This window comes from Malus domestica, chromosome 11, assembly GCF_042453785.1.
Source record: "Malus domestica chromosome 11, GDT2T_hap1".
Classification (NCBI taxonomy): Eukaryota; Viridiplantae; Streptophyta; class Magnoliopsida; order Rosales; family Rosaceae; genus Malus; species Malus domestica.
The window spans coordinates 39,811,339-39,838,130 of NC_091671.1; the positions used below are offsets into that span (position 1 = coordinate 39,811,339).

The 26,792-nt window shown below is 36.8% G+C and overlaps 3 protein-coding genes across 3 annotated transcripts; all 3 read left to right on the forward strand.

The window, feature by feature from the left end:
• The first annotated feature begins 10,439 nt into the window (after positions 1 to 10,439).
• On the forward strand, positions 10,440 to 10,986 carry LOC103449122 (monothiol glutaredoxin-S6-like). Its single transcript, XM_008388406.4, has one exon. The coding sequence runs from the start codon at positions 10,516 to 10,518 to the stop codon at positions 10,834 to 10,836; it is 321 nt and encodes a 106-aa protein (XP_008386628.1). The 5' UTR covers positions 10,440 to 10,515; the 3' UTR covers positions 10,837 to 10,986.
• A 5,438-nt stretch (positions 10,987 to 16,424) lies between these two features.
• On the forward strand, positions 16,425 to 17,249 carry LOC103413395 (monothiol glutaredoxin-S6-like). Its single transcript, XM_008351861.4, has one exon. It carries the CDS (start codon positions 16,584 to 16,586, stop codon positions 16,905 to 16,907), a length of 324 nt encoding a protein of 107 aa, XP_008350083.1. The 5' UTR covers positions 16,425 to 16,583; the 3' UTR covers positions 16,908 to 17,249.
• A 5,931-nt stretch (positions 17,250 to 23,180) lies between these two features.
• LOC139189565 (secreted RxLR effector protein 161-like) lies at positions 23,181 to 23,786 on the forward strand. The gene has a single exon (XM_070808545.1). The coding sequence runs from the start codon at positions 23,181 to 23,183 to the stop codon at positions 23,784 to 23,786; it is 606 nt and encodes a 201-aa protein (XP_070664646.1).
• The last annotated feature ends 3,006 nt before the right edge of the window (positions 23,787 to 26,792 follow it).

Genomic DNA, 26,792 nt, shown 5'->3' on the forward strand with positions numbered 1-26,792 from the left:
CCCAAGGTAAGAAGAAACCTGGAAAATCTGTCATTCCAAGCTCGAGGAGCTTGCTTAAGGCCATAGAGAGACCGGTCCAATTTGCACACAAACTCAGGATGATCAGGATCAATGAAGCCTTGTAGCTGAGACATATACACCTTTTCATCAAGAAAACCATGAAGAAAAGCGTTCTTGACATCTAATTGTTTTAATTTCCAACGTTTTGTAGCAGCTAGGGACAACAGAAGTCTCACCGTGGTTGGCTTGACGACAGGATTGAAAGTTTCATGATAGTTAAGACCGGCTTCTTGGGAAAAACCCTTGGCCACCAACCTGGCCTTGTATCGAGCAACTGAACCATCCGGATTACGTTTGATCTTATAGATCCATTTACAACCAACCAAGTTCTTGTTAGGTGGAAGAGGAACTAATCTCCAGGTTTTCTGCTTCACAAGAGCTGCCATTTCATCTTCCATAGCTTGTCTCCACTCAGAGGACTGAACAGCAACCTTGAAAGACTGTGGCTCAGTGATAGAAGAAGACTGTACCTGAGCAAGAAGAGTCTTCTTTTTTAATATGCCAGATTTCGACCTTGTTTGCATTGGATGTGTATTGATTTGAGACACTGGAACATGATGCAGTGCTTGAACTTGAGAAGTAGTAACATCATGATTAATATCAGCATGCTCCACAGACTGTGCAACTGTGGCCTCAGTAGGTAAGCGTTGAGAAGAGATAAGATCACCAAGTATGGAGGAAGAGGACTGAGTAACAGAATGAGAATCTGTGGTATGGGAAGAAGAAGAAGGAAATGGACTATGGGGAAAAGGAATAGGAATAAAAGATGGATGTTGAAATGTATTGGGATGAGGTATAATCGACGGTGCCAATGATGGTGAACTAGAAACAGAACCTGGTAAGCTAGGAAATGTATCTTCATCAAACACAACATGCCTAGAGACAATTAGTTTATGGTCTCGGATAGCATAGAAAATATATCCTTTGTACTGAGCTGCATAACCCAGAAATATGCACTGTGTAGTTTTTGGTTCCAACTTGTTGTGTCTATAGGGTTTTAAAGTAGGGTAACATGCACATCCAAAGACTCTTAAATGATCAAGCCTAGGTGGAGAGTGATATAACTTTTCAAATGGGGAATGCATATGTAAAACAGGTGTAGGCATTCGATTGATAAGAAATGTGGCTATGACACAAGCATGAAACCAAAACTGTGAAGGAATAGAGGCTTTTTGTAGTAAAGTAAGGGCAGTTTCAACTATGTGACGATTTTTTCTCTCAACCAACCCATTTTGTTCAGGAGTATAGGGACAAGACTTTTGATGCAATATACCTTTGGTTCTAAGAAACTTCTAAAACATAGATCCAACAAACTCTCCACCACCATCACTTTGTAAGACTTTGATAGTAACATAAAATGAATTTTGAATGAAAGCATGAAACTGAATAAAGGTTTCACAAACTGCAGCTTTATTCATGATTGGAAAAATCCATGTATATCTTGTACATTCATCTATGAAAGACACATAGTACCTATAACCCTCTATAGACATGATAGGTGCAGGGCCCCACACATCTGTGTGAATGACTTCAAATGGTACATTGGACTTAGATGCTGCTAATGGGAATGGTAATTTTGTAAACTTGCCTTGTAAGCAAGAGGTACATGGTTGAGGAACAGAATGACAATGGAAAGAAATATCTGCCTTACTAAGAGCAGATTGAACTACATAATTGGTGGGATGACCCAATCTGCAATGCCACAGGGTAGTATTAACTTTCTGGCCAAGATAAGCAGCAGGTTTGATCTATGGTTGTTTGAGCAAAGGAAGTGGGTAAACAGCATTGTTACTCAGTCCTTGAAAGAGAACCTTGTTGGTGACCTTGTCCTGTATGCACACAAAAAACTCATCAACAATGCATCGACAATTATTGTCCTTACATAATTGATGCATGGAAAGTAAATGTTGAGATAATTGTGGAACATGAAGCACTGTTTTTAACTGAAGTTTATGAGAATGAGTAATAAGAGAAGACTGTCCAATATGTGAAATATGTAAACCTTCACCATTAACCCCAGTTACAGTTTTAGTGGATGGATATGGGGTAGGAGCTTGTAGACAGGACAGATCAGAGGTCATATGATTGGTAGCACCAGAATCAAGCAGCCAATACTCTTGCGGAGGTGCAGAAGGTGAGAAGTTAGTTCTTGCAGTGAAAGCAACGGGAGAAGTAGCTTGTTGTGACATGTTCTGATGCTGCACATAGGGTGGATGCATTTGTTGAATCGGAGCAGGAGCTTGAAATTGTTGAGACTGATATTGTTGAACAGGAGCAGGAGCCTGAAACTGGTAAGACTGATACATAGGCTGAGACATGGGCATAGGAGAAGTACCCCTGTCGAAACATGTAGCTGCAGTGTGACCAACCCTATTGCAAATTTGGCACCCACGCTGAAAACAATGGAGTGCAGAGTGTCCTTTTTTATCACAAATTTGACAGACCAACATAGGATTATAAGGTTATGGAGTTTGAAAACTAGATTGTGGTTGAGACTGAGCATTGGTTTGAACAGACCCCTGATAACCTGAGTGAAATTTGTTCCCTTCCCTTTTCCTTTGTACTTGAAATTTTACCCCCTGAAATTATTATAAGTGCCAGATCCTACTTGGGACACAAATGCATAAAGACCATGTGGAGCTTGAAGTGAGAGTGACTGAAACTGTGGAAGTGGAGGTAGTTGATGCACCGGAGCCATGTTAGGCATTTGAGCTAGTTGGGGCATTTGAGGAACATAACAGAATGATGAGCCAGTATCATAGTTACCCGCACTAGATTTGGTACCATATGACCCTCCAAACTCATGTATGGAACCAGACCTATTAGCATACATTGCAGCCATTAGAGGTTGTTTGAGACTTTTTTCAATTGTTGCTTCTTCTGCCTTCAACTGAGACCTAAGCTCCTGCAGGGACACAAGATTTTCTCTTCCTCGAATAACAGCCTTAATAGTGTTGTATTCAGTTGGTAAGCCTCTGAGAGCAACTATGACAATATCTTCATCGGGAATAGCAACACCCACTGCAGCTAACTGGTCTCTACAATCTTTGATGCGTTGAAGATAAAGATCAATAGATTCAGCCCATTTCTTAATATTCTGCAGATCAATTTTCATTTGGACAATACTTGTTCTAGTCATACTCGAGAGCCTCTCTTTCAAGTTAATCCACATTTCCTTGGAGCTTTGACACACAATGACACTCGATAGGGCAGCAGGAGACAAAGTAGCAATGATAAGAGTCATCAAGGCTTTATCATGAATCTTCCAAACTTTATAGGCATCAGTTATGACAACACGATTAATCACAAGGCCATATTCAGTAGTCATATATTTCTCAGGACAGGGGATAGAGCCATCAAGAAATCCCATAATACCATTACCTTCTAACAGTAAATCGAGTTGAAAATTCCATGTGATATAGTTAGAATCATCTAACTTGACTGTGACTGTATTGCCAACACTTGGTATTAGGGAAGAAATAGGAGATTGTGTAAGAGCTAATTGGGCTGTGATCACCATGTTTAATCAAGAAACAACAATCTTTACAGCAATATAGAAGTAATCAAGGACTGCTTAATCACCACACAACAATCCGTGCGTCAATCAGAAGTAATCAAGAACCAACGATTAACAGAAATCTCCAACTCAATTCAATTCTGAAGAGCAACAAGAAATTCAACAAAATCACCACACGAATCTGAACAAGACGATAAGGAATTCGACCAATACCTCCAGCCAAGACGACGATCAACAACGACAACAACTTCACGAAGAGCAACCAACTTCGACCAACTTAGGCAAGAAAACTCCAAAATTCTAGGGTTGCAGAAACCAAGATTCACCAGAGACCACGAAACCACCGGAGCAAAAACGAAGAGACGCGGAAGCACCAGGATCGTCAGGCGACGGCGTTAACCATTGCTGGCGATGATACCATGTTAACAAACCAACTGTATGGAAGAAACTTAGAGAAGAAGATATCGAACACAGAGAAATAGAGAGAGAAAGTAGAGAGGGAAAAATAATCTTGTTATATTTTCTTATGTTTATGACAACACTCATCTCTTATAAATACAACACACCTTATGACTAACGTTCACAACCCTAATACAATTATGACACATGGCATAGCTATATCCTAACAGTAATGGGGCTACACATCAGGTGGCATCTTATGTCACGAGTGTGGGGGTTATCATATGTGGGATTGCTTTGAACCAAAGTGGTTGTTTAATTCTTTGGCTTCTGATGTAAACATTTCAATTCGTATCTAATAATATTTGCTCTTTGACAAAAAAAAAAATTATATATATATAAAAGAAACTAGATCGAGTTGCAAAGGTAGAGTACTACAAACAAGTAGCACTCTTTAATATTTATCTAACCCTTTGGGGATGCTAAAGAACCACCCACGCCCGCATTTGTTAAATTCCACATATTTCTAGCATGATAGGAGGCTCATTTAACAAGCTATGTATAGCTTTGAGTTATAGCCAACCCGATAAAAAATTTTGACTCCGTCTCTACAAGCGAGGGTTCAGTTGTATATGTATATCATGTCTTTCAGAAGGGCCAAGGGAATATTTTCTGTCCACTTACAGTTCCACACCCGATGATAGTACGTATCAGCTGAGATCATGTTCGTGATGTGGGGAATTAATATATACCCCAAATCGTATCTTGGGTTTTGTCAACCCTACCAAATTGGTGCAACTGCTTGCAGAAATAATCCACATTCATCGAGATAGCTTTTGTGAAAGCAATCTCTTTAGGAACCTCATGCATGCCGATCAAACCGGCCAATTATTTATCACACGTTTTGTTGTAAAGAATAAGAAAAGTTGGCTGAAATGAGGATTTTAGTATTTTAATTGTTGTTGATCAAAATCAAATAACGGCAAGTGGCGCTCTACTATTTAAATGTTAGCAATTGAAGTTCGTATTTATTCAGCCAATTTCCCATAGAAATAAACCATTTAAATGTTTGATAGGCTAGCAAAGTTGGATATGAAATGAAATAAGAGATATTTATTGATTTGGAATTTCTTCTTTTTTCCCCTTCCATTCTTTCTTGGATTTTCATGCTGCGAAGGGCCAAAGGGGCAAGATTAATTAATGAGTTGATGACCTTTAATCAGAATCTTACGTATCCAAATATTTTCTTTTCTTGACTTTAAATATAAGCTTTTCGGTTCTCTTCATTGGTCGAATAGGACGCGAATCTCGTTATCTTACTCATTAGATAAACCCAACTTCTTTATCCACTTAACTAGATATTCTTAAAAAAACCCAATCTTATGATTTTCATTGGGAAATTTTATTTAGACCCATTTATCCTCTTTCTACACCCAACTTATTATTTTTTATTTTTAAATTCCAAATGTGCCCAATAATTCTCTTTCTACACCCAACAAGAACAAAAAAATAATAATAATTTAACAATAGGCAACTCCAGCCATCTTATCTCTTCAAACCTCAACCACCTAGTTTCTAACCTCTCCAACTCCCCACCGCCACCTCCCTTACCACCCACAACAATTTGGAAATTAGAACAGTATTCCCAACAACCCCCAATTAAAAAAACCCAAAAGAAACATGTCAATATTTTTTTTCTTTTTTTTTTTGGAAAAATTAATGGTATTATTAACGTATGGTCCAACACAATTAGATTCGACACGTCAACAATTTCGGCATAATTCAGACATGTTAGAAGGACTGCATGGAAGAGAGAGCTATTGTGTGGCCGGCGAAAGGTCAGGAAATGGACATTGATGACTAAGATCTTTGGGGGTTTCATTGTGGGTGATAAGAAGATGGCGGTGGGGGGTTGGGGAGGGGTAGAAATTGGCGGTGGTTAGGGTTTGGAGTGATGGCATGGCCCGGGACTTCTAGTGTTGGAATTTTATATTTTATATTTTTGTTCTTTTTCACTATGGGTGTAGAAAGAAAATTGTTGGGCAGATTCGGAATTTCAAGATTAAAAACTATAAGTTAGGTATAAAAAGAGAATAAATAGGTCTGAATAAAATTTCCCTTTTCATTTCACTTAATTATTAATTTTTGATACATGAATATTCTACACTAAATTCATCAAAATTATAAAGAGAGATTCCAACTTGAATAGAAAAGAAAGAGCAGAATGTTTTAATCAATTGGCTAAGCTTAGGTCTGCTCACTTAATTATTAATTTAATTAGTGATAGGTATATGCAAAAGATGTTAATTAATGTCTGTCTATATATATCATTTTGGGTAAAGTACAAAAAACTACCTTAACTATTGGTGTCACGACACTTTCATACCTCATCTTTTAAAATTGACAATGTCATACCTCATCTTATGAATTTGTGCCAATGTTATACCTTCCGTTAGTTTGGCGTGAATTTCTCAATTAAATACTGACGTGACTTGATCCGGGACCCATTTTCTATTAAAAAATTATTAAAAACTAAAAAAAAATCATTTAATATTTTTTAAATATTAAAATAATAAATAAATAAAAAAGAAAAAAAAAAGACCAACAATCAATTCGTCCCCTTCCCCCTTCTCTCTCTTCTTCCCCTTCCTGCAAGTTCAACCCAGAAAAAAAGAAGAGAAAAAAAAAAAAAAAACCAATTTGTCTTCCCCGCTCCCCACCCCCTCTTCTCCCCGCACTCACTCTGTGCACCCAACCTCCCCACCTTCCCACCCACCCTCTGCACCCAACCTCGCACCCACTACATGCAACAACAAAAAAAGAAAAAGAAAAAAAAAAGCCCAGAAAAAAATCCAGATCTCGTTGAGGTGGAATCGAGAAACCTTCGCCAAGCCAATTTCGAAGGTTTAGAACTTGGGCGCGGATAAAATGGGGGGAATGGATGTGGAGAGAGGAGGGTGGGTACCGGGGGGGCAGGATGGACGAACTGGGTGTCCTTTTTTTTTTTTTTTTTTTTCCTTCTCTCTTCTTCTTCTTCTTCTTTTGCAGATTGGGTGGGTTGGGGGGGTGACACACCCCGATCTTGGAATCAAGGCGTGCTGGCCGTCACGTGGGCGTGACGTAACCAAAAGTGCGATGCGGAAGCAATAGGTAAAAGAAATACGAAGGAATAAAAACCAACTACTAGCAATAATATCCAACTAACATGCTAGAGTGAGTTTAAGTATGAAACACACATAATCAGAGCATAAGTACTAGGTGCAATCAAGTAAGACCATTACTAAATTACAACACCCGAATGTGAGTCCTACATTTAAGTAGTATGTCAGAACGCCGTGGGGATCCTCGTGAGTCACCAACACTGCTAATTAGAACCTGGAGGGGCGCAAAACAAGATTGAGTGGGTCAGTAAAACAAAGCTTTTCGAAAATATTTCGTTTAATAATACATCTAACCCCTCGCTGTAAAACATGTATACTTTCCCAGAAAATAGTATATGTATAGCCATATATAACAGCAAATAACTCAAATCACAAGTCTTTAACACTTTTCATGAAATATGCCATGCTATGCTTCAAAACATAATAAGGATGCATCAATATAACAGATGAAATACGAAATCAATCGGAGACCCTGCAGCTGTCATGTACGGTTAATTCTATAGCTCAATATCCAACCCAACCGGAGTCACCACTGTGACCTGTATGGCACTACTCTGCACATAAATCGGAACTACCTGAAGTAGTCTATACGACAAGAATGGTGTAAGAATACGCTCTAGTGCTTCTCTCATCAACAGCTGTATAATAATCTAAAGTCACCTACAAGTCGGAACCACCTCTAATGGTCTGTATGACATGCACCTACTTGGATCCAAGGTGAGCATGTGGTGCATGGTGAATAATATAAGCACTAACACCAGGGGTGCAGGTTATGAGCTCTCAACACAATTTACATCATCAATAAATCACATGAACAACATAAAACTCACCTGATACTCACATGTGCGTCCACAGCACCATTTCACATATATGCATCAAGTACTAATTCATATATTTCATATATTATGCATGCATGGCATTTTAAAACACACTTTCATTTAAATTCAATTTCTGGGAAAAATCAGTAGTATATAAGTATAAACAGAAAATAACTGCCCACTCACTGGTATGTCGAAGGGTCGTAACCCCCGTGACGCCATTGAATGCACTCGTCCTCTGGATGGTATCACCTATATGCGAAACAACTATAAAAACGTTATTTAAAAGCACATAACCAACAACACGTAATAATTTCTCATACGTTGCTCAATTTGGGTATATGAATATACCACAGTGACATACTCGACGTCACGGACGTCGAGATATTTTTAGAATAATTTTTCACCGTCACACGTGCCCCCACGCCCCAGGAGAGGCACGGTGCTACGCGCCCCCACGCGCGTCATCCCCTACCTCCAGACGCCGAAAAATCTCGCCGGTGCCGCAAAACTGGGTAAACCTGCAACTCCCATTTTCTCGCTCGATTTCGCACCATTTTCCACGAAATTTTCACCAAAATGTCACAAATCACGAGAGGAAGAAGGCTATACCTTTTAAAACTTCCAAATCCTTCGAAAACTCGTCGGGATAATTTCACCAAAACTGGCCACCTTCGAACTAGGGCTTCCCGAAGTCCAAAACTTCCAAACAAACGTCCCCGAGCTTCGTGGGAACCTCCTTAAGATCCATGTGAGCTTGAATTGTCCTAAAAACCAACCATTACAAAGTTCGTGAATAGTGCTCAATTCGGACCTTGAGTTTTCAACGTGAAATTGAAAGGTTTCTTACCTGAAATGGGTATGGATGTGTTCGTAGGGTCCTCACGAACACAATGATGCCCTCGAAACCTTCGATCCGTGCCTGGATGTTTGCGGGTGAGTGTGTCCGTACAATTCGAAAGGAGAGAGATAGAAACTGAGAGGGAAGAGAGATACGGGATAGGAGAGAGAGTGAGGTTGGCTTTGTGTGTGTGTCCTCCTAAGTCCCTAGCCACACAATTGCAAACAATTTTAATCCACTTAATTTATTTTCCAAGAACTTAGGAGAGTATGCAATATTCAAATAAACATGTCACACACCTTAGCAACCTTTAAGGGTAATTCCATCATTTCACATCCACGATAAATGAAATTTCGGGACGAGCTATGACAGGGGGGGGACGAACCCTTTTTTTTTTTCCTTCTCTCACTTCTTCTTCTGCAGGTTGGGTGGGGGATGGGGGGACGGACGAACTCGGTTTCCATTTTTTTTCTTTTCTTCTTCTTCTTCTTCTTCCTCCTCCTTTTTTTTGGGTTGCAGGGGATTGGGTTTGTGGTAGGGGGAGGGGGGACGAACTGGGTTTGGTTTCGGTTTTTTTTTTTTTTCTTCTTCTTCTTCTTCCTCCTTCTTCTTCTTTCTGGGTTTGTTGGGGGAGGGGGACGAAATGGGTTGGGTTTTTTTTGTTTTTTTGGTTTTTCCTTCTTCCTCCTCCTTCTTCTTCTTTCTAGGTTGCAGGAAGATGGGGAAGAGAGAGAGGGGGGAGGGACGACTTTCTATTAAAAATGGGAAGAGAGAGAGAGATAAGAGAGTTTTAAAAAAAAAAAAAAATTAATTTTTAATTATTAAAAATATATTTAATTATTAGTTATTGGATCCTCCATGTAGCCACATCAGCACTTAACAGAAAAATTAACAGAAAAACTGACAGAGGTATGACATTGGCACAAATTCTAAAGATGAGGTATGACATTGTCCATTTTAAAAGATGAGATATGAAAGTGTTGTGACACCAATAATTGAAGTAGTTTTTTGTACTTTACCCTATCATTTTTTTTTTTGTACGATAAGGGTAACTCAGAGATTTTATGCTGCTGTAACAATTTGCATGCAATATATATGTTATGCAACTTGTTTATTCCATGTCCTTCATCGCTAATTCGAAATAACAAGTTTTACCTCTACTTTTTCAGAATGCTGGTCTGACACATGCATGAACAAATCCGTCTAGAAGGAGTAATTCAACTCTTTATAAACATAGGGGTGTGCTATCCACACACATCTTTTTACTTCTCACACACCCATTGTTAATTTATGTCCGTTGATCTTCTTCATTTCATCTGATTCTACGGTCGAAAATTAGAAGGGTGTGTGAGAAGTAAAAAGGAATGTGTGGATATCACACCCCTAAACATATATAATGTTACTTAATTTTTCGATGTGAAATTCACATTCTTAAGATTCAATCATGTCCTACACAAAACCAGTAACCCAGCTAGGGCTACCATCAAGTAACATGCATGCATAAACGGTAATTTGGGAATCAGATTACAGTATCCTACTATCCCTAGCTAGCTAACTTTAATCTTTTATTCTGTGAATAAAACTAAAATATCGCAAATCCTACCACACTGAATAATTAAACAGTATAAATAGACCTATAATGCACCTCAAGTTCCTCACCAAGAAAAAACTTCCAAGTACAATTTTAACACACATTCACAGATCAAGTAATATCTAGCGATGGACACGGTGGCGAGATTGGTGGATGAGAAGCCATTGGTGATCTTCAGCAAGAGTTCTTGTTGCATGAGTCACTCTACAAAGTCATTCCTACGTGGGTTCGGAGCAAACCCTACAATTTACGAGCTGGATCAAATGCCTAACGGGCAGCAGATCGAAAGGGCACTGCTGCAGCTTGGTTGTCGACCAAGTGTACCTGCTGTGTTCATAGGGCAGCAGTTCGTGGGCGGTAATAATACGGTCATGGGTCTCCATGTACAGAATCGGCTAGTCCCTCTGCTCATGAGAGCTAAAGCTATTTGGATTTGGAACGACCAGTAGTATATATGGACTTAATTAGAGTATTAAGAGATATCTACTGAACCCTTAACCCTAAACCACCGGCTTTATGAAGGTGCCGGTTCGATCTTTTTGTACTTTGATCTAGGTATATGAGTACTAAATGAGAACTTCTGTCACGTTTTTTATGAATACTGGATTTCATATACTTCTAGCTCTCTGCCTCCTTAATTTTGTCATTTTTGTCGAAATTTTAATTATGTATTGTATTTGAATACGAAATGTAGTGAGTTTGAAGAGGAACACTCTGTCTATCAAGGCAATCCACTGCAATATGACATTAAGCAACCCACCCACTTTTTATCTCAACCTTAAGTTCGAGAAATACATTAATTGAGAATCCTTTAGATTTTGTTTTATGAACTATATATAGATCATTGACACCTTCTTATGAAATATAAACTCTAGATAATTAAGGTGAAAAATCTGGATACTCTTGTTAATGATGATTCGGATTACAACTCTTCTTACGTTTGTACCTTTACCAGTAGCGAGCCACCGGCTATTTGGTCCCAAGACAAATCTGCACATATATGCATGGCAGTGAGAGAGTTTTGTGGTCCAACTTGCTAGCATGGTAACGTACGTATACGTTTGAGAATTAGATTCTGTGAGGTTTGAGCTCGGAAGATTTAAGCTACTTGTACAATGTGATAAAATTTGTATATTAGCTATATTGCGGTAGTATTTTAGATATTGTCACTCACGTACTATCATGTGAGAAAACCGTATGCCATGTGTATTTTATTTGAAATTCCCCTATAATGACTCTCTTATGAAATGCCGTCATAATAACATTCTTATTATGTAGAAGAGCTGGAGAAGGATTGTATGGAATGACCGAACAAATACACCATTATTGTAGCGTTTCAAATCGATAATGTGATGCTATATATGTATATATAAATTTTTCATTACATAACATTATATTATTGCTCAAAACGCCACGATATCAGTGTACCCACTCCATACAAGTCTCTTCCGTGGAGTTGATGATCCAATGATGATCATACTATGAATAAAAACGTGTTGCATGATAGGTCCCAGCGATGCTCACATCCCGTGAAAATGACAAGAAAACATGTGGAATAGGGAATAGGGAACCACGTGATGACAAGGAAAAGAAGAAAAGAACAACTTATTAGAGCTTTACACGTAAAAAGATGCCATATCGGGAATTTTCTGACGTTGCTAAACTTCATTTTGTCTTGGGTTTTAGCTGTGCTGCAAATAACGTTGATTTTCTCTCTGGTGGAATATTTAATTTTGAACCTAAACAAAATAGATGTATATGATATATAGGCTGTAAACTCGATCATAATGTTTGTGATGCCACGAACCGTCCTTGCAATCTTTACATACATTCTTGTTTGATATATACAGTCACCAATTATCCAGAAGAAAAAAAAAGAAAAATTCAAACTTCTCGTCCTACCACAATATAGTTATTCTTGTGCATGCAGACTATTGAAATAAAAAAAAACCACGTATCATGAATTAAAAATGGAGCTACGAGCTTATATAGTTATTTTCCTGTCGCAAATTTCTGAATCCAATAGTTGTCCACTATAAATCAGCATTAGTACTGTCTTTAATTTAATTACATGTGCAATTCAATAGGTGTGATGTTTTATACAAAAGTCGACATCAATGCAATTAGTAATGAAATGATTCAATATAAGAGAAAGGATAATGCTAGCTAGTTAGCCTAATTTTAAAACCAAACTCCAAACAATGATGTGTCACCAGTTGAATATAAGCACGTTAATCAACACTTAAGTAATAATCCAATTATCAACCACATCATTTGGCTTACAAAATTTAGTTTAAAAATTTAGCATTACCATAAGAGAAATTTAGCTTCACTAGAGTTATGATGTGAGGCATACTCTTCAACATCTTGAAATGCGAAAGCTTTTTGAAAAATCAAAAGAATATTATGAGATTTAAAGTAAGAATATATATGATTGTAAATTAATAAGCTCAGGTATCAGATTCATATATTATCAATCGTAACTGCAAAGTGCAGATAAATCTACAATAACAATGTCTTATTCCACTAAATGAGGTCGGTTGTTTGAATCATATAACGCTATTGCGCTCAGTTTTACGTCAAGTATTTCATTAACTCCAAATACTCTATAGCAAATGACTTGAAACCCTAATATCAGTTGCATGCATTATGCTCTTGAAACCCCCATATCAGAATAAAGATCAGACAAAATCAATTATGTTGATCATAATTCAATTGAACTTTAATTAATTCATCCGGAAAGCTATATACCTTCGAATGAGACGATATATACTAATTAATAAGTGGCATTTGCAATAAGAACGATCGTACGTCCAAGTTCTTTATTCAAATCTTGATTTAGTTTCTTTTGATTGGACTATTCTACAAAAGGTGCGTACAAAATTCTTAAAGGTTGTATTATCTCCCTAAGTTATCATTCTTCGTCGACTAGGTAATGACTCGAGTTTGATTATAGGGGTTAAAGATCCTTGTTTGACATCAATGCTCACTAGCCAATATAAAATAAAAAAATTGCTACGGAGTAAGATTGGCTGTTATTAGGACTTCAGTAAAAGAGTATCATAGCATTGTCACACTTTTTTAACTTTTAGGCACCCTTTTTTCTTTTTTACTTTTTATCACCTTTAGCAATAGTTACGCTCACGCTTGGTCATTTGATTGTCAAATTTTGTGGGCACATATTGCAAAATGAGCTATGAGGTGATTTTCGAAATAAGCTATGAGGTTACAATGTTCTCACATTGCACTATGTTGTATCAATTTACACATTTTGTCTCTTTGAATATATAAGCATCCATTGAATTGATGATTTTTTTTTTTTTTTGTCAAAGTGGTGTAAATGTAGCTTACATGTTGCCTATATATAAGAGTCGCAAGCTCACCATGTCATCAATTTAATAAATTATCATACAATCAATTAGAGATTGAAGATACAAATTGAAGAAGTTGAAGTACCACCATAAAACCAATTGGCAATATGGAGAGTAGTCCAACTTTTTATTAGTTGAAAGTTGTTACATATTCAACCACATGAATACAATAAAAATTTAAGTTTATGATGATTTCTATATCCAAATGTGACTAGCCAAATTATAGTGTTTAGCTATGTAAAAAGTGCATGAGTCCGTTGTAAAATATGTTTGAAAACATATAGGTTCTCAAGAAAATAGCAAGCTTGTAGTCATAACATTGGATGCCTAAATCGCAGGAATATTTTTGCTCATATTTAATGGTGATGCTTATCACTCTATTTAGCACTGTTAGATGAGTTTAAATTTTGAGATTTGTGAAGTAGATAGACACACATCTCAAAATTTAAACTTATCTACCGATAATAAATAGAGTGATGAGCATTACCACAGCTTGAGGAAGCGAGCAAATTGCAACCTAAATAGCTCATATTTAGAGATTTGAATCTCATTCGGATTCAAATTGTGGGAATCCTAGGAATCCTCACATTATAGCCGTTTATCGTATATCATGTGATTAAAAATCATTTTGAATTTTATTATTTAAAATTGAACATAAATGGTACCTAACGAAAACTTATCGCACGATATACGATAAACAATCACAATATAAGAATCCTCACAAAGATGATCCAAAAAAGATCTTCATCCTACGTTTAGCATCTCTTAAATTGATTATAAAAAAAAATTAAAAAATAAAAACACACATGTTAGTTTACTACTTTTCGATAAAGTGGGGTCTAGGTCCTTGAGGTATCTTCTCCTACTTGTACGGTAATCACGTGGATTAATTAAAAGAAGAAAGATTAACCTTATATCAAGAATATTTTGTCAACGAAAAAAATAAAGAGCATATCTTGTCCCTCACAAAATCTCTTTAACAATCGCTTTCGGTTTGCTTCGACTGAAATGGATGGGAATCTTTTGCCCCTTCGGATAAACCCATCTTCTTTCTCCACCTCAGTAGAATATAGAGCAGATGCTCCAAAATAGATAGAGCAGAAAGATGGTGTTCTTTATTTCGATAGGATAATATTTGCATTTTCTTTATTGGGGGATAAGCTCATTCCCACTTACGAATATTGTATGCTAGCTGTAATTAATTTATAATTAGAGCCGTTCAAAATTTTGATTTTGTTTTGAAGATCATCTCGATAAAAATTATTTCAATCAGAGATCATTCAGTCATTCAAATGTATTGACGGTGTAGGTACTAAGTAACGTATTTATAATGAACCGTTCAATTTTTTTAACATGTTTGGATGATTAATCGATCTCCAATTCAAATGATTTTTTGTAAAAGTGATCTTCAAATGAAGATTAACAAATTAAACAATTCCAATCCTTAATTTTATTCGATCAAAATATATTATTCGTAAATAAAGAGATATGTGCAGCCCTACATGGAGGGTGCAAGTATTATCCATTTTGATATATGTCCAAAAGTTTTATTACCATAAATTCCAATTTTTCCACCTGCTGGTGAATGTGAACATGCTAATGCCCTTTGGGTCTCAATGACATCCTCCATTGAAAACCCTAGCTTTATTCAATAGTATTAGAGCCCCTTGGGAATTCTTATTCAAAAATCGCTTCAGCAGTTCTGCTCATAAGTTCCTATTAGAAGTGTTTTTATAATAAATCTATTTGAAAAATCTATTAGAAATCTAAGTACTTCCTAGAAAAATACTTAGAAGTGCTTTCTTAAAAAACACTTGACTAAGCCCTGGTTTGATATTGAGGTGATTCTAAAAAAAATGGCTATTAAAACAAGCTGGGAGTTTTTTTATGTTTGGTAAACATTCAGCTTCAGTTTTTTTTCACATTTGTTGGTTAAAAAAAAAGCCAAAAACACAAAACTGCAAAACCCAGCTTTGAAAAACCAACTTTTTTCACATCTGTTTTACATAAAAGTTTATCAACCACTATAATACTGCTTTTTTTTTTTCAAAAGCATTTTTACAAAAAAGTTTACCAAACACTCTGCTGCTTTATTTCACAGCTGCTTATTCTCACATCACAGCAGAAGTAGTTTTTTTTTTCAAAGCACAGCAATACCAAACCAGCCCTAAGAGTCTATAGAAAACGCTTATATGACAAAGAAGCATATTAAACCTTTCCAGATTGCTGCTAAAGAAAATTTAACTGTTTTCTACAATAACACTTGAAGTGCTTCATTCTTTTTCTGGAAACACTTCCAAGAGTACTTTTATGACAAGTTGGCAAACGTGGCTACAACAAATTGTTCCAATCGAGTCTTAGTGTCCTTGTGACAAAAGTACCACCCACTCTTCTTTCGAAATGAACAAATGCAATGATCGTGTCCCAAGTCTAAGTTTGTTCTTTACCACTTTCAATTTTCTTGGCAAAATGCTGCCAAAATTGTTTTTGGCTATCTGAAAATATTTTTAGCCATTTGAAACACTTTCAAATTGTCGTACGTATTTCCGTACAGCAGAGGTTTTATAAAAGCTAAAAAAAGCTGTTATTACACAAGGACATTTCCAAAGGACTACAGTAGCTTGAAGAGAGCCGAAACGGGTCTTTATCAACTAATGATTCTATCTGCTCCATCTGTAAAGCATGCAATGCACTATAAATAGACCAATCGAGTGTTCTAAGTTCCTCACAGGAAGCTAGCAAGCTCGACTAACTCACTTCACAATCTTCACACCCCTCACATTTCCATACCCTTTTAATCGTTTGTTTCCAGGCTCTGACTCGCAATGGACACGATAACAAGCATGGTGGCCCAAAAGCCGGTGGTGATCTTCAGCAAGAGCTCTTGTTGCATGAGCCACACCATCAAGTCACTCATATCGAGCTACGGGGCAAACCCAACAGTGTATGAGCTAGATGAAATGCCAAATGGGCAGGCTATTGAAAGTGCACTAGTTCAGCAGCTCAAGTGCCAACCAAGTGTGCCGGCCGTTTTCATAGGGCAACAGTTTGTAGGCGGAGCTGATCGGGTCATGAGCCTCCAAGTCAGAAACCAGCTTGTCCCAATGCTCATAAGGTCCAATGCTATTTGGGTTTGGACTAGAACCTGAATGACATCCTCATATATCTATAACATAAGTTATACTCTAAAATCCAGACCTACACTACTTACCAAAGCTCAAATAACAGTTTTTCTATTCCCTCGTAGCATTTATCCCTTCGGTTGGTATCATGAACGGGAGTCGGTATGAAGTCAATGTATACTCTATCGAGCTAAGCTTTTTTCACCTTCTTTATCTTGTACTAGCACTACCCTTGACTTCTGCTTTGTCTGGGCAAGGCTGAAGTTAGTTCCTCTTGTTGAAGAGAATGAGCTTGTATGTTTTTAGTTCCTGTAATCTCCCTTTACTGTATGCATGTTTAACAAAAGCAGAGAGTACTCATATGCTTAACCGCAATAGTTCTACAACTGCTCAGCATACATCCTCGACCAAGATTTACGCGAGTCACAAAAATATGAAAACTTATAATGCTGAACTTACCTCATGCTCAAAGGAAATCCATCGAAAATAGGACCTTAAGTGTCATGGTTGTTGAGAGTTGTCCCACATCGGTAAGGGACAAGGTTTGCTATGTGCTTATATGATCTTGAGTTACTTCCCATATTGCCAATTGGTTTTATGATAGAACCCCAATTTCATCATGGTATCAAAGCGGGTTGTCTTTGTGTGAAGCCAAACGGCCACACGCGCTCCACATCACCTAGTTGTTGTCCATGTGTAGGCTTGAAAATACGCCACATGTGCGGGGGCGTGTTGAGAGTTGTCCCACATTGGTGAGGGACAAGGTTTGCTAAGTGCTTATATGGTCTTGGGCTACTTCTCATAATGCCAATTGGTTTTATAGTGGAATCTCAATTTCATCAATGGTTAGGATGCCACGAATCGATCTTGCATTTTGCTTTACTCTATTCTGAAAAATATATTCACTAAAGGTCATTCCCCCATAAGCTGTAGCACATCTCAAAACTTCCTTCTTAGTCACAGTTATGGATAAAAATTCATTTCTGTAAAATAACATGCAAATGTTAGGAATAAATACGATAAGATTTAGACAGATCATGAGCATTCGGAGGGGAACAAACAAATTCAGTTCTCAGAGATCATAACTACAACCGGCATATACATATGCAGATTTTTATTACCTTATCCATGTCAACATTACAGAGTGTGCCCATAATTTAACATCTGTGAAAGATGGGATGTATGGATACTTCACTAAGTTACTAACCGAGTAATTATTTAAACTAAACAAAATAACGCATTTCCTTCTTCATCAAAAAACATAACAAACGAAACTAGGAAAGAAATACATGCACTGCACATTGGTGACAGATTCTAACTTCTCACAAAGAGCGAGAGGGTGAAGAAACCTTCCTTCAATTTTGGTGAAAAGCTCTGCTGAGGAAGAGAGAAGTTTATGTATTAAAATTAGTTTGATTGTTCGATATCGATTACCCATGAAAAATGGCTTGAGCAGATGCAGATCCTTCACTTCTGAATATAGTCATTTAAGAACGGATTTGTCTGCTCTAGGATTGCATTCCGTCACCAGTTTTCCACTGCCCTCTGAACCGTAGTATTTGCCTTGCTTGTCTCTTCAGCAGAGAACTTGTGTTCTATGATTCCTAAAGGTCTCGCTCCAGCTTCCTAAGCAACAATAAACATGAAATAATCCCAATTAAATGCAAACAAAAATAAGATGACATAGTAAGAAAAAAAACTCGCAAAATATAGAAAGAAAGACGTCAAGCACACAACTGACATTCAGCAGAAACATCACTCCCTTCTCTCAGATACATAACTTTTAAGGCCATCACACGGCTAAGGACACAGTTTTCGTTTAATTCATGACCCCAACAGATGAAAAACCACACAATTATAAAAAGGGAAGTTTAACGAAAAGCTCTCGATATTGTTCAGTTTAACGAAAAGCCATATTTAATCAAACTTTGTACTATTCACTTTACCCTAAATTTTGTCATTATCGTTAAAACTTAAAGTTTTCTTGCCCTTTTCATTAGTTTTCCTTAATACAATCATGAAGGTTTTAACGAAACACTTCGAATTCCCCTGTCATTACAAAGGGAGATTAAACGGGGAAAGCAGTTCCTTCACCACAGCAGCAAGAAATTTCAACTTGGGAATACGGCACGATCAGTGTCAGGCCAGCGGGTTAATCTTAGATTAATCAGTTCACCCACTCTACGAAACATGACAGCAATGCAAATACCGGAAAGCTGCAAATTTCTTTCTTTTAGCATCCATATAAACATCCCAGCTTGAAACTCTTACTGAGAATTTTACAGCTGAAAGTAAATTAATTTTACCAAACAAAATCCCATATGCCCTAGATCAATCTAATAAATCTGGGATATACAGAAACCGAAACCAAACAGACAAATTTAAATTCAAAGCCTTAAACTTTAAAGGAAAGTTAGGGTTAATTAAACAAAAATTTAACTGCAGAACAACCAAGCAGGTTTAGAATCGAATCATCAGCAATTTTTTTGGAATCGTTCGAAAACCCTAAAATTGAAACGAAGGAACCTGAATAAACAGGTGTTGCAGGTTCCAGGGATGCTCACATCATGCGAAAATGACAAGAAATCATGGAATAGGGATTAGGGAACCATGTGATTGTTGAATTGTAATCTTGTCCTGGTCCAAGATAATTGATCCGGCTCATGCACAAAGAAAGATTCATGCACATGCTAGAGAGTTCTAGCAAAGTTCAAGTTTGTGGAATGCATGCATAAATATCTAAGACTTTTTGTAGAAAAATCTAGAATATTATAAAATTGTGTTGTTGTTAAGTATTAGCTAGAAAGTTCTAGCAATGCCAAAATTGGCAAACCTTGCCTATAAATAGGTGAGGTGCTAAGCTATGTGATGTAACAACCAAGAGAGCAAGTAGTAAGAAGTGAGAGTGCCAAGTGAGAAGTGAGAAGAAGCAACAAAGCTTCTAATAGTGTTTGAGTGTTTCATCTTGTACTAGTTTGTGAGTGAATAAAAATTTTGTGTAATACATTGAGTGTTCTTTCTTTTTCTTGCCTATCAATTCCGCTGCGTTACATTCTTCTTTGTGAGATAAACAACTCAAAAGTAATGAAGTCTTTTTAAGCCCCAACAAAGTGGTATCAGAGCCAACGCTATGGAAGCCTTCCAAGTTCCAATACTCGACAACAACAACTTCGATAATTGGAGTATCAAAATGAAGGCCCTTTTGGGAGCACATGATGTCTGGGAAGTCATGGAGAAAGGCTACACTGAGCCAGAAGATGAAACTACTATGTCCTAACCCCAGAAGGAGAGTTTGAAATATTCAAGAAAGAGAGACAAGAAGGCTCTCTACCTCATCTACCAAGCATTAGATGACAATGGCTTTGAGAATGTCTCAAGTGCAACCTTTGCCAAGCAAGCAAGGGAGAAGCTTCAAACCTCTTACAAAGAAGCCGAACAAGTTAAAAAGGTTCGTCTTCAAGTATTAAGAGGTAAGTTCGAATCTTTACAAATGAAAGGGTTTGAATCAATCTCCGACTATTTCTCAAGAGTCTTAACCATTTCTAATCAATTAAAAATAAACAGTGAAAAGTTGGAAGATGTTAGAATTATGGAGAAGATATTACGCTCGTTGGACCCCAAATTTGAGCACATTGTCGTGACGATTGAAGAAACTAAAAACTTGGAAGAAATTAGTATAGAGCAATTAATGGGGTCGCTACAAGCATGTGAAGAGAAACATAAGAAGAGGCAAGGGAATGATGAGCAGCTCCTCAAGAATCATGTTCAGCCAAAGAAGAAAAAAGGAAGCTTCGACAACGAGAAAAGCCAATACGAAAGAAGTCGTGGCCGAGGTCGTAGACATGGGCGTAGATATGGACGTAGACGTGGTTGGAACTTCAACGACCGTAGCAACTGCGAAAGAGGAGAAAGCTCAACAAAAGGTCATAGAAAAGGATGCTCAAACTTGAGGTATGAAAAATCTCAAGTTCAATGCTACAATTGTCAAAGATTTGGGCATTATGCTTGGGAATGTAGAGCTTCAAGCAACAGACCTGATGAAAAGGTCAATTATGTGAAAGAAGAGAAAGAAGATAATGGCATTGTGCTACTAGCGTGCAAGAACAATGATGGAGACCAAGACTATACATGGTACATTGACATCAGCGCCAGCAACCACATTTGTGTAAGAAAAATCATGTTCGTAGAGCTTAATGAATCGGTGAGTGGCAACGTTTCTTTTGGAGACGAATCCAAATTACCCGTAAAAGGAAAATGTAACATCCTTATTCCCATGAAAAGTGACGGTCACCAATTAATTTCAAATGTCTACTACGTGCCCAATATGAAAAACAACATTTTGAGCTTGGGTCAACTTTTAGAAAAAGGTTACGATATTCATATGAAAAATTATAGCCTTTTTCTTAGAGATGACAAAGGAAGATTAATTGGCAAGGTAAAAATGTCAAAGAATAGGATGTTTCTCGTGAACATTCAAAATGATGTTGCAAAATGTCTCAAGATATGTTACAAAGACATATCCTGGCTTTGGCATCTTCATTTTGGGCATCTTAATTTTAGGGGATTGGAGTTATTGTCCAAGAAAGAGATGGTGAGAGGCTTACCTTGCATCAGTCACCCTAATCAAGCTTGTGAAAGATGTTTACTTGGGAAACAGTTCAGGAAAAGCTTTCCAAATGAGTCGACCATAAGAGCCCAGAAGCCACTCGAGCTCATTCACACCGATGTATGCGGTTCAATAAAACCAAGCTCTTTGGGTAAAAATAATTATTTCCTTCTCTTCATTGATGATTTTTCAAGGAAAACCTAGGTGTATTTCTTGAAGCAGAAATCAGAGGTATTTGGAGCATTTAAGAAGTTCAAAGCTGCCGGAGAAAATGAAAGTGGTTGCAAGATCAAAGCCATGAGATCTGATCGAGGAGGAGAATTCACTTCAAAGAAATTTCAAGAATTCTGTTAAGCTAATGGAATTCGTCGACCTTTGATAGTTCCAAGATCCTCTCAACAAAATGGTGTGGCGAAAAGAAAAAATTGAACCATCCTCGACATGGCTCGAAGCATGCTCAAAAGTAAGAGATTGCCTAAGGAGTTGTGGGCAGAAGCTGTAGCATGTGCTGTCTACCTATCCAATCGGTCTCCAACAAGAAGTGTGTGAGACTCCGCAAGAAGCATAGAGTGGAAGAAAACCATGTATCCCTCATCTAAGAGTTTTTGGAAGCATAGCCTATGTACATGTACACCAAACTCAACGACAAATGTAAAAAGTTCATCTTCATCATATATGATTCAAGTTCAAAATGCTATAAGTTGTATAATCCGAACAATGGGAAGACTGTGATCAGTCGAGACGTGATGTTTGATGAAGAATGAGAATGGGATTTTGGCTCTCATGCAAGCGATCTCAGCTTCTTTCCTCAGTTTGAAAAAGAGAATGAACAAGCAAAAGAGGTTCAACAAGAATCCACTACTCCACCTACTTCACCAACATCAACCAATCATGGTAATTCTCCAGCATCAGCATCATCAAGTGGGAGCCTAAATGAAAGAAAAGTACCACGCACAATAAGTATACGAGATCTCTATGAGCTAGCTGAAAGACTTCATAATCCTACGTTTTTCTGTCTCTTTGCTGATTGTGAACTAGTTGACTTCCAAGAAGCAGTGCAAGATACTAAGTAGAGGAAAACAATGGATGAAGAAATTGAAGCAATCCAGAAGAATGATACATGAGAACTCGCTATTCTTCCAAAATGACACAAAGCCATCAGAGTCAAGTGGATGTACAAGACAAAGAAAAATGTCAACGGAAATGTCGAAAGATACAAGGCGAGATTAGTGGCAAACGGCTACAGTCAAAGAGTCGGAATCAACTATGATGAGGTATTTGCACCCGTTGCTCGTTTGGAAACGATACGATTGCTAATTTCTTTAGCAGCTCAAAATAAATGGAAGATTCAACAAATGGATGTGAAGTCCGTTTTCCTAAATGGAGTCCTTGAAGAAGAAATCTACATTCAGTAACCATTAGGCTATGAAATCAAAGGGCATAAAGACAAAGTTCTGAAGCTGAAAAAAGCCTTATATGGGTTAAAACAAGCGCCACGAGCATGGAATAGTCGCATCGACAAGTACTTTCAGGAGAACAACTTCATCAAGTGCCCTCATGAACACGCTCTCTATGTCAAAGTCAAAGGTGAAGATATTTTGATTATGTGCTTATATGTGGATGATCTAATCTTCACCGGAAGTAATCCAAGCATGTTTGAAGAGTTCAAGAGAGTGATGACCAAAGAATTCGAGATGACCGACATTGGGCTGATGGCATACTACCTAGGCATTGAAGTCAAGCAGAACGAAGAAGGCATTTTCATCTCCCAAGAAAGCTACACAAAGATGATACTGAAAATGTTCAAAATGGATTACTGCAAGCCCATAAGCACGCCAATGGAGTGCAGAGTCAAACTAACCAAGCATGACAAAGGAGAAAGGGTAGATCCAACATTTTTCAAGAGTCTAGTTGGAAGCTTGTGCTACTTGACTTGCATAAGACCAGATATTCTCTATGCCGTCGGATTAGTCAGTCGCTACATGGAGAATCCCACAACTACACATTTGAAGACCGCCAAAAGAATTCTTCGATATCTTAAAGGTACTGTTAACTTTGGCTTGTTCTATTCAAGTTCTGATAACTACAAACTTGTTGGATATAGCAACAGTGATTGGGCAGGAGATTCCAACGATAGAAAAAGCACTAATGGATTTGTGTTCTTCATGGGAGACACTGCATTCACATGGATGTCGAAGAAGCAACCGATTGTCACTCTTTCTACCTGCGAAGCTAAATACGTAGCTGTTACCTCATGTGTCTGTCATGCAATCTGGCTGACAAGGAAAAGAAGAAAATAACAACTTATTAGAGCTTTGCACCGAACAAAGATGCCATATTGGGAATTTTCTGACGTCACTAAACTTCATTTTGTCTAGGGTTTTAGCTGTGCTACAAATAACGTAGATTTTCTCAATCTGAATATTTAATTTGGGTAGTGTTTTTCACACACTTCTTTTTAACTTTCACATGCATTCGTGTAAATTTTTGTCCATTAATCTTTTATAATTCATTTTATTCGATGGCTAGAAAATGAAGAATATATGAAACGTAAAAACGGCACTTTAAGACAAAATGGATGTATAATGTTGACAGGCTATAAACTCGATATTTATCTTTTGTGATGCCACGAACCGTCCTTGCATTGCAATCTTTTACATGTTCTTGTTATATCCACTAAAATACAACCCTCCCCCCCCCCCCCCCCCCCCACAAAACCATCCCCCCCCCCCCCCCAAAACCATCCATAAAAGTATAATTTAAAATTGACGTCCTACCACAATAGTTATTCTTGTGCATGCAGACTATCGAAATAAAAAACCACGTATTACGTCCTACCACAATAGTTATTCTTGTGCATGCAGACTATCGAAATAAAAAACCACGTATTATGAATTTAAAATAGAGCAAGGTGCTTATATAGTTTTCCTCCGTCAAATTTCTGAATTGGTCCAACAGTTGTCAACTACTAATCAATTATTAGTGTTGCGAAATTTTTCAATGTACTGAAAACAGAGTCTGGTATACTAAACATCATAATATAATTTAGTGGTTGGATATGTAGATCGATGTGCATGCAACATAAACGTAAAAGTATATGCAAAAGTTGTGATTAGATTTGTTTTCATGAAAAACAATCACATCCAAGGATGAAATCAAAAGAATATTATGAGATTTAAAATAAGAATATATATGATTTGATTAGTTATAGTCATTGTAAATTAATAAGCTCAGGTATCAGGTTCATATATTATCAACCGTATCTACAGTGTGCAAACAAATCTACAACAATAACAAAGTCTTATCTTATTAAGTAGAGTTGTTTGTATGAATTTTAGAGTGTCACTACGCTCAGAGATGAGTCGATATTATTCTATATTTTTACCGCAATCTTAGTTATAATTTATTTGTTATTTTAAACAAATTTTGATACTTTGCTTTATATTTCAATTTGTATGACATGTAAATCTACTTTGGGCAAAAAATAATGAAACGGAAGAATTTTGGAGTAATTCCAATTGGAGTGGATTCGTGAGTCTTTCAAGATTTTACTCGGTTTTACACCGATTCTTTCGTTAGTTCCAAATACTCTATGTCAAATGGCTTAAAACCCTAGTATCAATTGCATGCACATGATTCTGTTAGCTCCAGATACTCTGTGTGGCTTGAAACCCTAGTATCAATTGCATGCACATGCTTAGGGGGTGGGTTCGGTACGGTTACCGTACCAATTACTGTACCAAACTTTTGGTTTGACAAAATCTATTATCATTACCGTACCAAACTTTCGGTATACTAAAGTTCGGTATTGTCAAATAGTTCGGTTGGCATGGTATGACAATGGTAATTGCCACTTTGTTTTGGGACAAAATATGTGGGCAAAACTTCTTTTTTTTTTTTTTGAACATTTATCTCATACATTGTAGCCTAAATTCATCTATTATTCATCATTCACAATTCACACACACACAATAATTCAAATGATGCATCAAGATTCATGATGAAAATTAAGCTTACAATCCAAATAGAAGTTACAAACCAAAACAAATAGAAGTTAACAATCCAAATAGAAGTTAAAGTTTCAAACCAAATGAAAATTGGAACTAAACTTCAAAGAGTAAAATTCATTGATCAATTCTTCAAGCTTTTGGAGGAGGCATTGAACTCGTAAAAGATTGAACTTGTGTCATGCCTACATTACAAACAAAGAAAACATATTAGTAGCAAGAAGAATTAAAGTTGAAAACCGTTTAATAACAAATTTACTAAAAAAATTAAAGCATATCTCACTTGTTTCCACTTCTTCCATTTCCTTGTAAAATTGAAGCATATCTTCCATTGGTTCCTTGTAGAAGTTTACTTCATCTGCCTTAAGCTAATCACTAGTACACACTAGTGCCTCTACCATTTTAGGAGTCAAGGATACCCTAAAAGGGTCCACAGCCCTCCTCCCTAGGCTAAATGCATTTTCATTAGCAACGGTATAAATGAGGATTGCAAAGATATCATTGGCTATTTGTGAAAGAATTGGGAACTCTTTTGTGTTTGATTTCCACCAACTCAAGAGATCAAAGTCACATTGCTAATATAAGTAGGGTTTTATTTTCGAATTACTGAAATATTATAAATATATATATAGGGAAATGTTATTGGCACTCCAAAAATCTCATTGTACACTCCTCATAAGTGTATTTTTCTTTCAAAATATAGAAAGTTTGGAGTGTAAAATGAGATTTTTGGAATGCCAATAACAATTATATATATATATATATATATATATATATATATATTATAAATATGTGTCATATAATTATATATTATATTGTATTTTTGATACGGTATGGTAATACCTTGGCAATGGCATCCATTACCAATACCGTATTATAAAATTTTGGTACGGTACAATACTATACCATTACCGATTAGCAAAAAAAATTTGACAGAAAATCAGTATAGCACGGTTGGCATGGCAATTTGACAAAAAAATCCACCCCTACACATGATGCTCTTGAAACCCTTATATCAGAATAAAGATCAAACAAAATCAACATCTATATTGACTGTCGATCATAATTCACTTTGAACTTTAATTAGTTCATCCGGAAAAGCTATACCTACGAATGCGACTGGCTAATATAACTAATTAGACCATCTCTAAATGAGATGTTAAATTGTGAACATAAAATTTAAATTTGACAATCTATGTGGCACTTTGACATATTTTAACATTTCACTCTTCACCTAATATGTCAAATTAAATTATTATTTTATTACATTATTTTCTTTCCTTAATTTCTGTTTTATAT

What these genes read in the sequence shown, in the direction of transcription:
- LOC103413395 (XM_008351861.4), top strand. Translation starts at nt 16,584, where the DNA reads ATGGACACGATAACAAGCATGGTGGCCCAAAAGCCGGTGGTGATCTTC.
- LOC103449122 (XM_008388406.4), top strand. Translation starts at nt 10,516, where the DNA reads ATGGACACGGTGGCGAGATTGGTGGATGAGAAGCCATTGGTGATCTTC.
- LOC139189565 (XM_070808545.1), top strand. Translation starts at nt 23,181, where the DNA reads ATGACCGACATTGGGCTGATGGCATACTACCTAGGCATTGAAGTCAAG.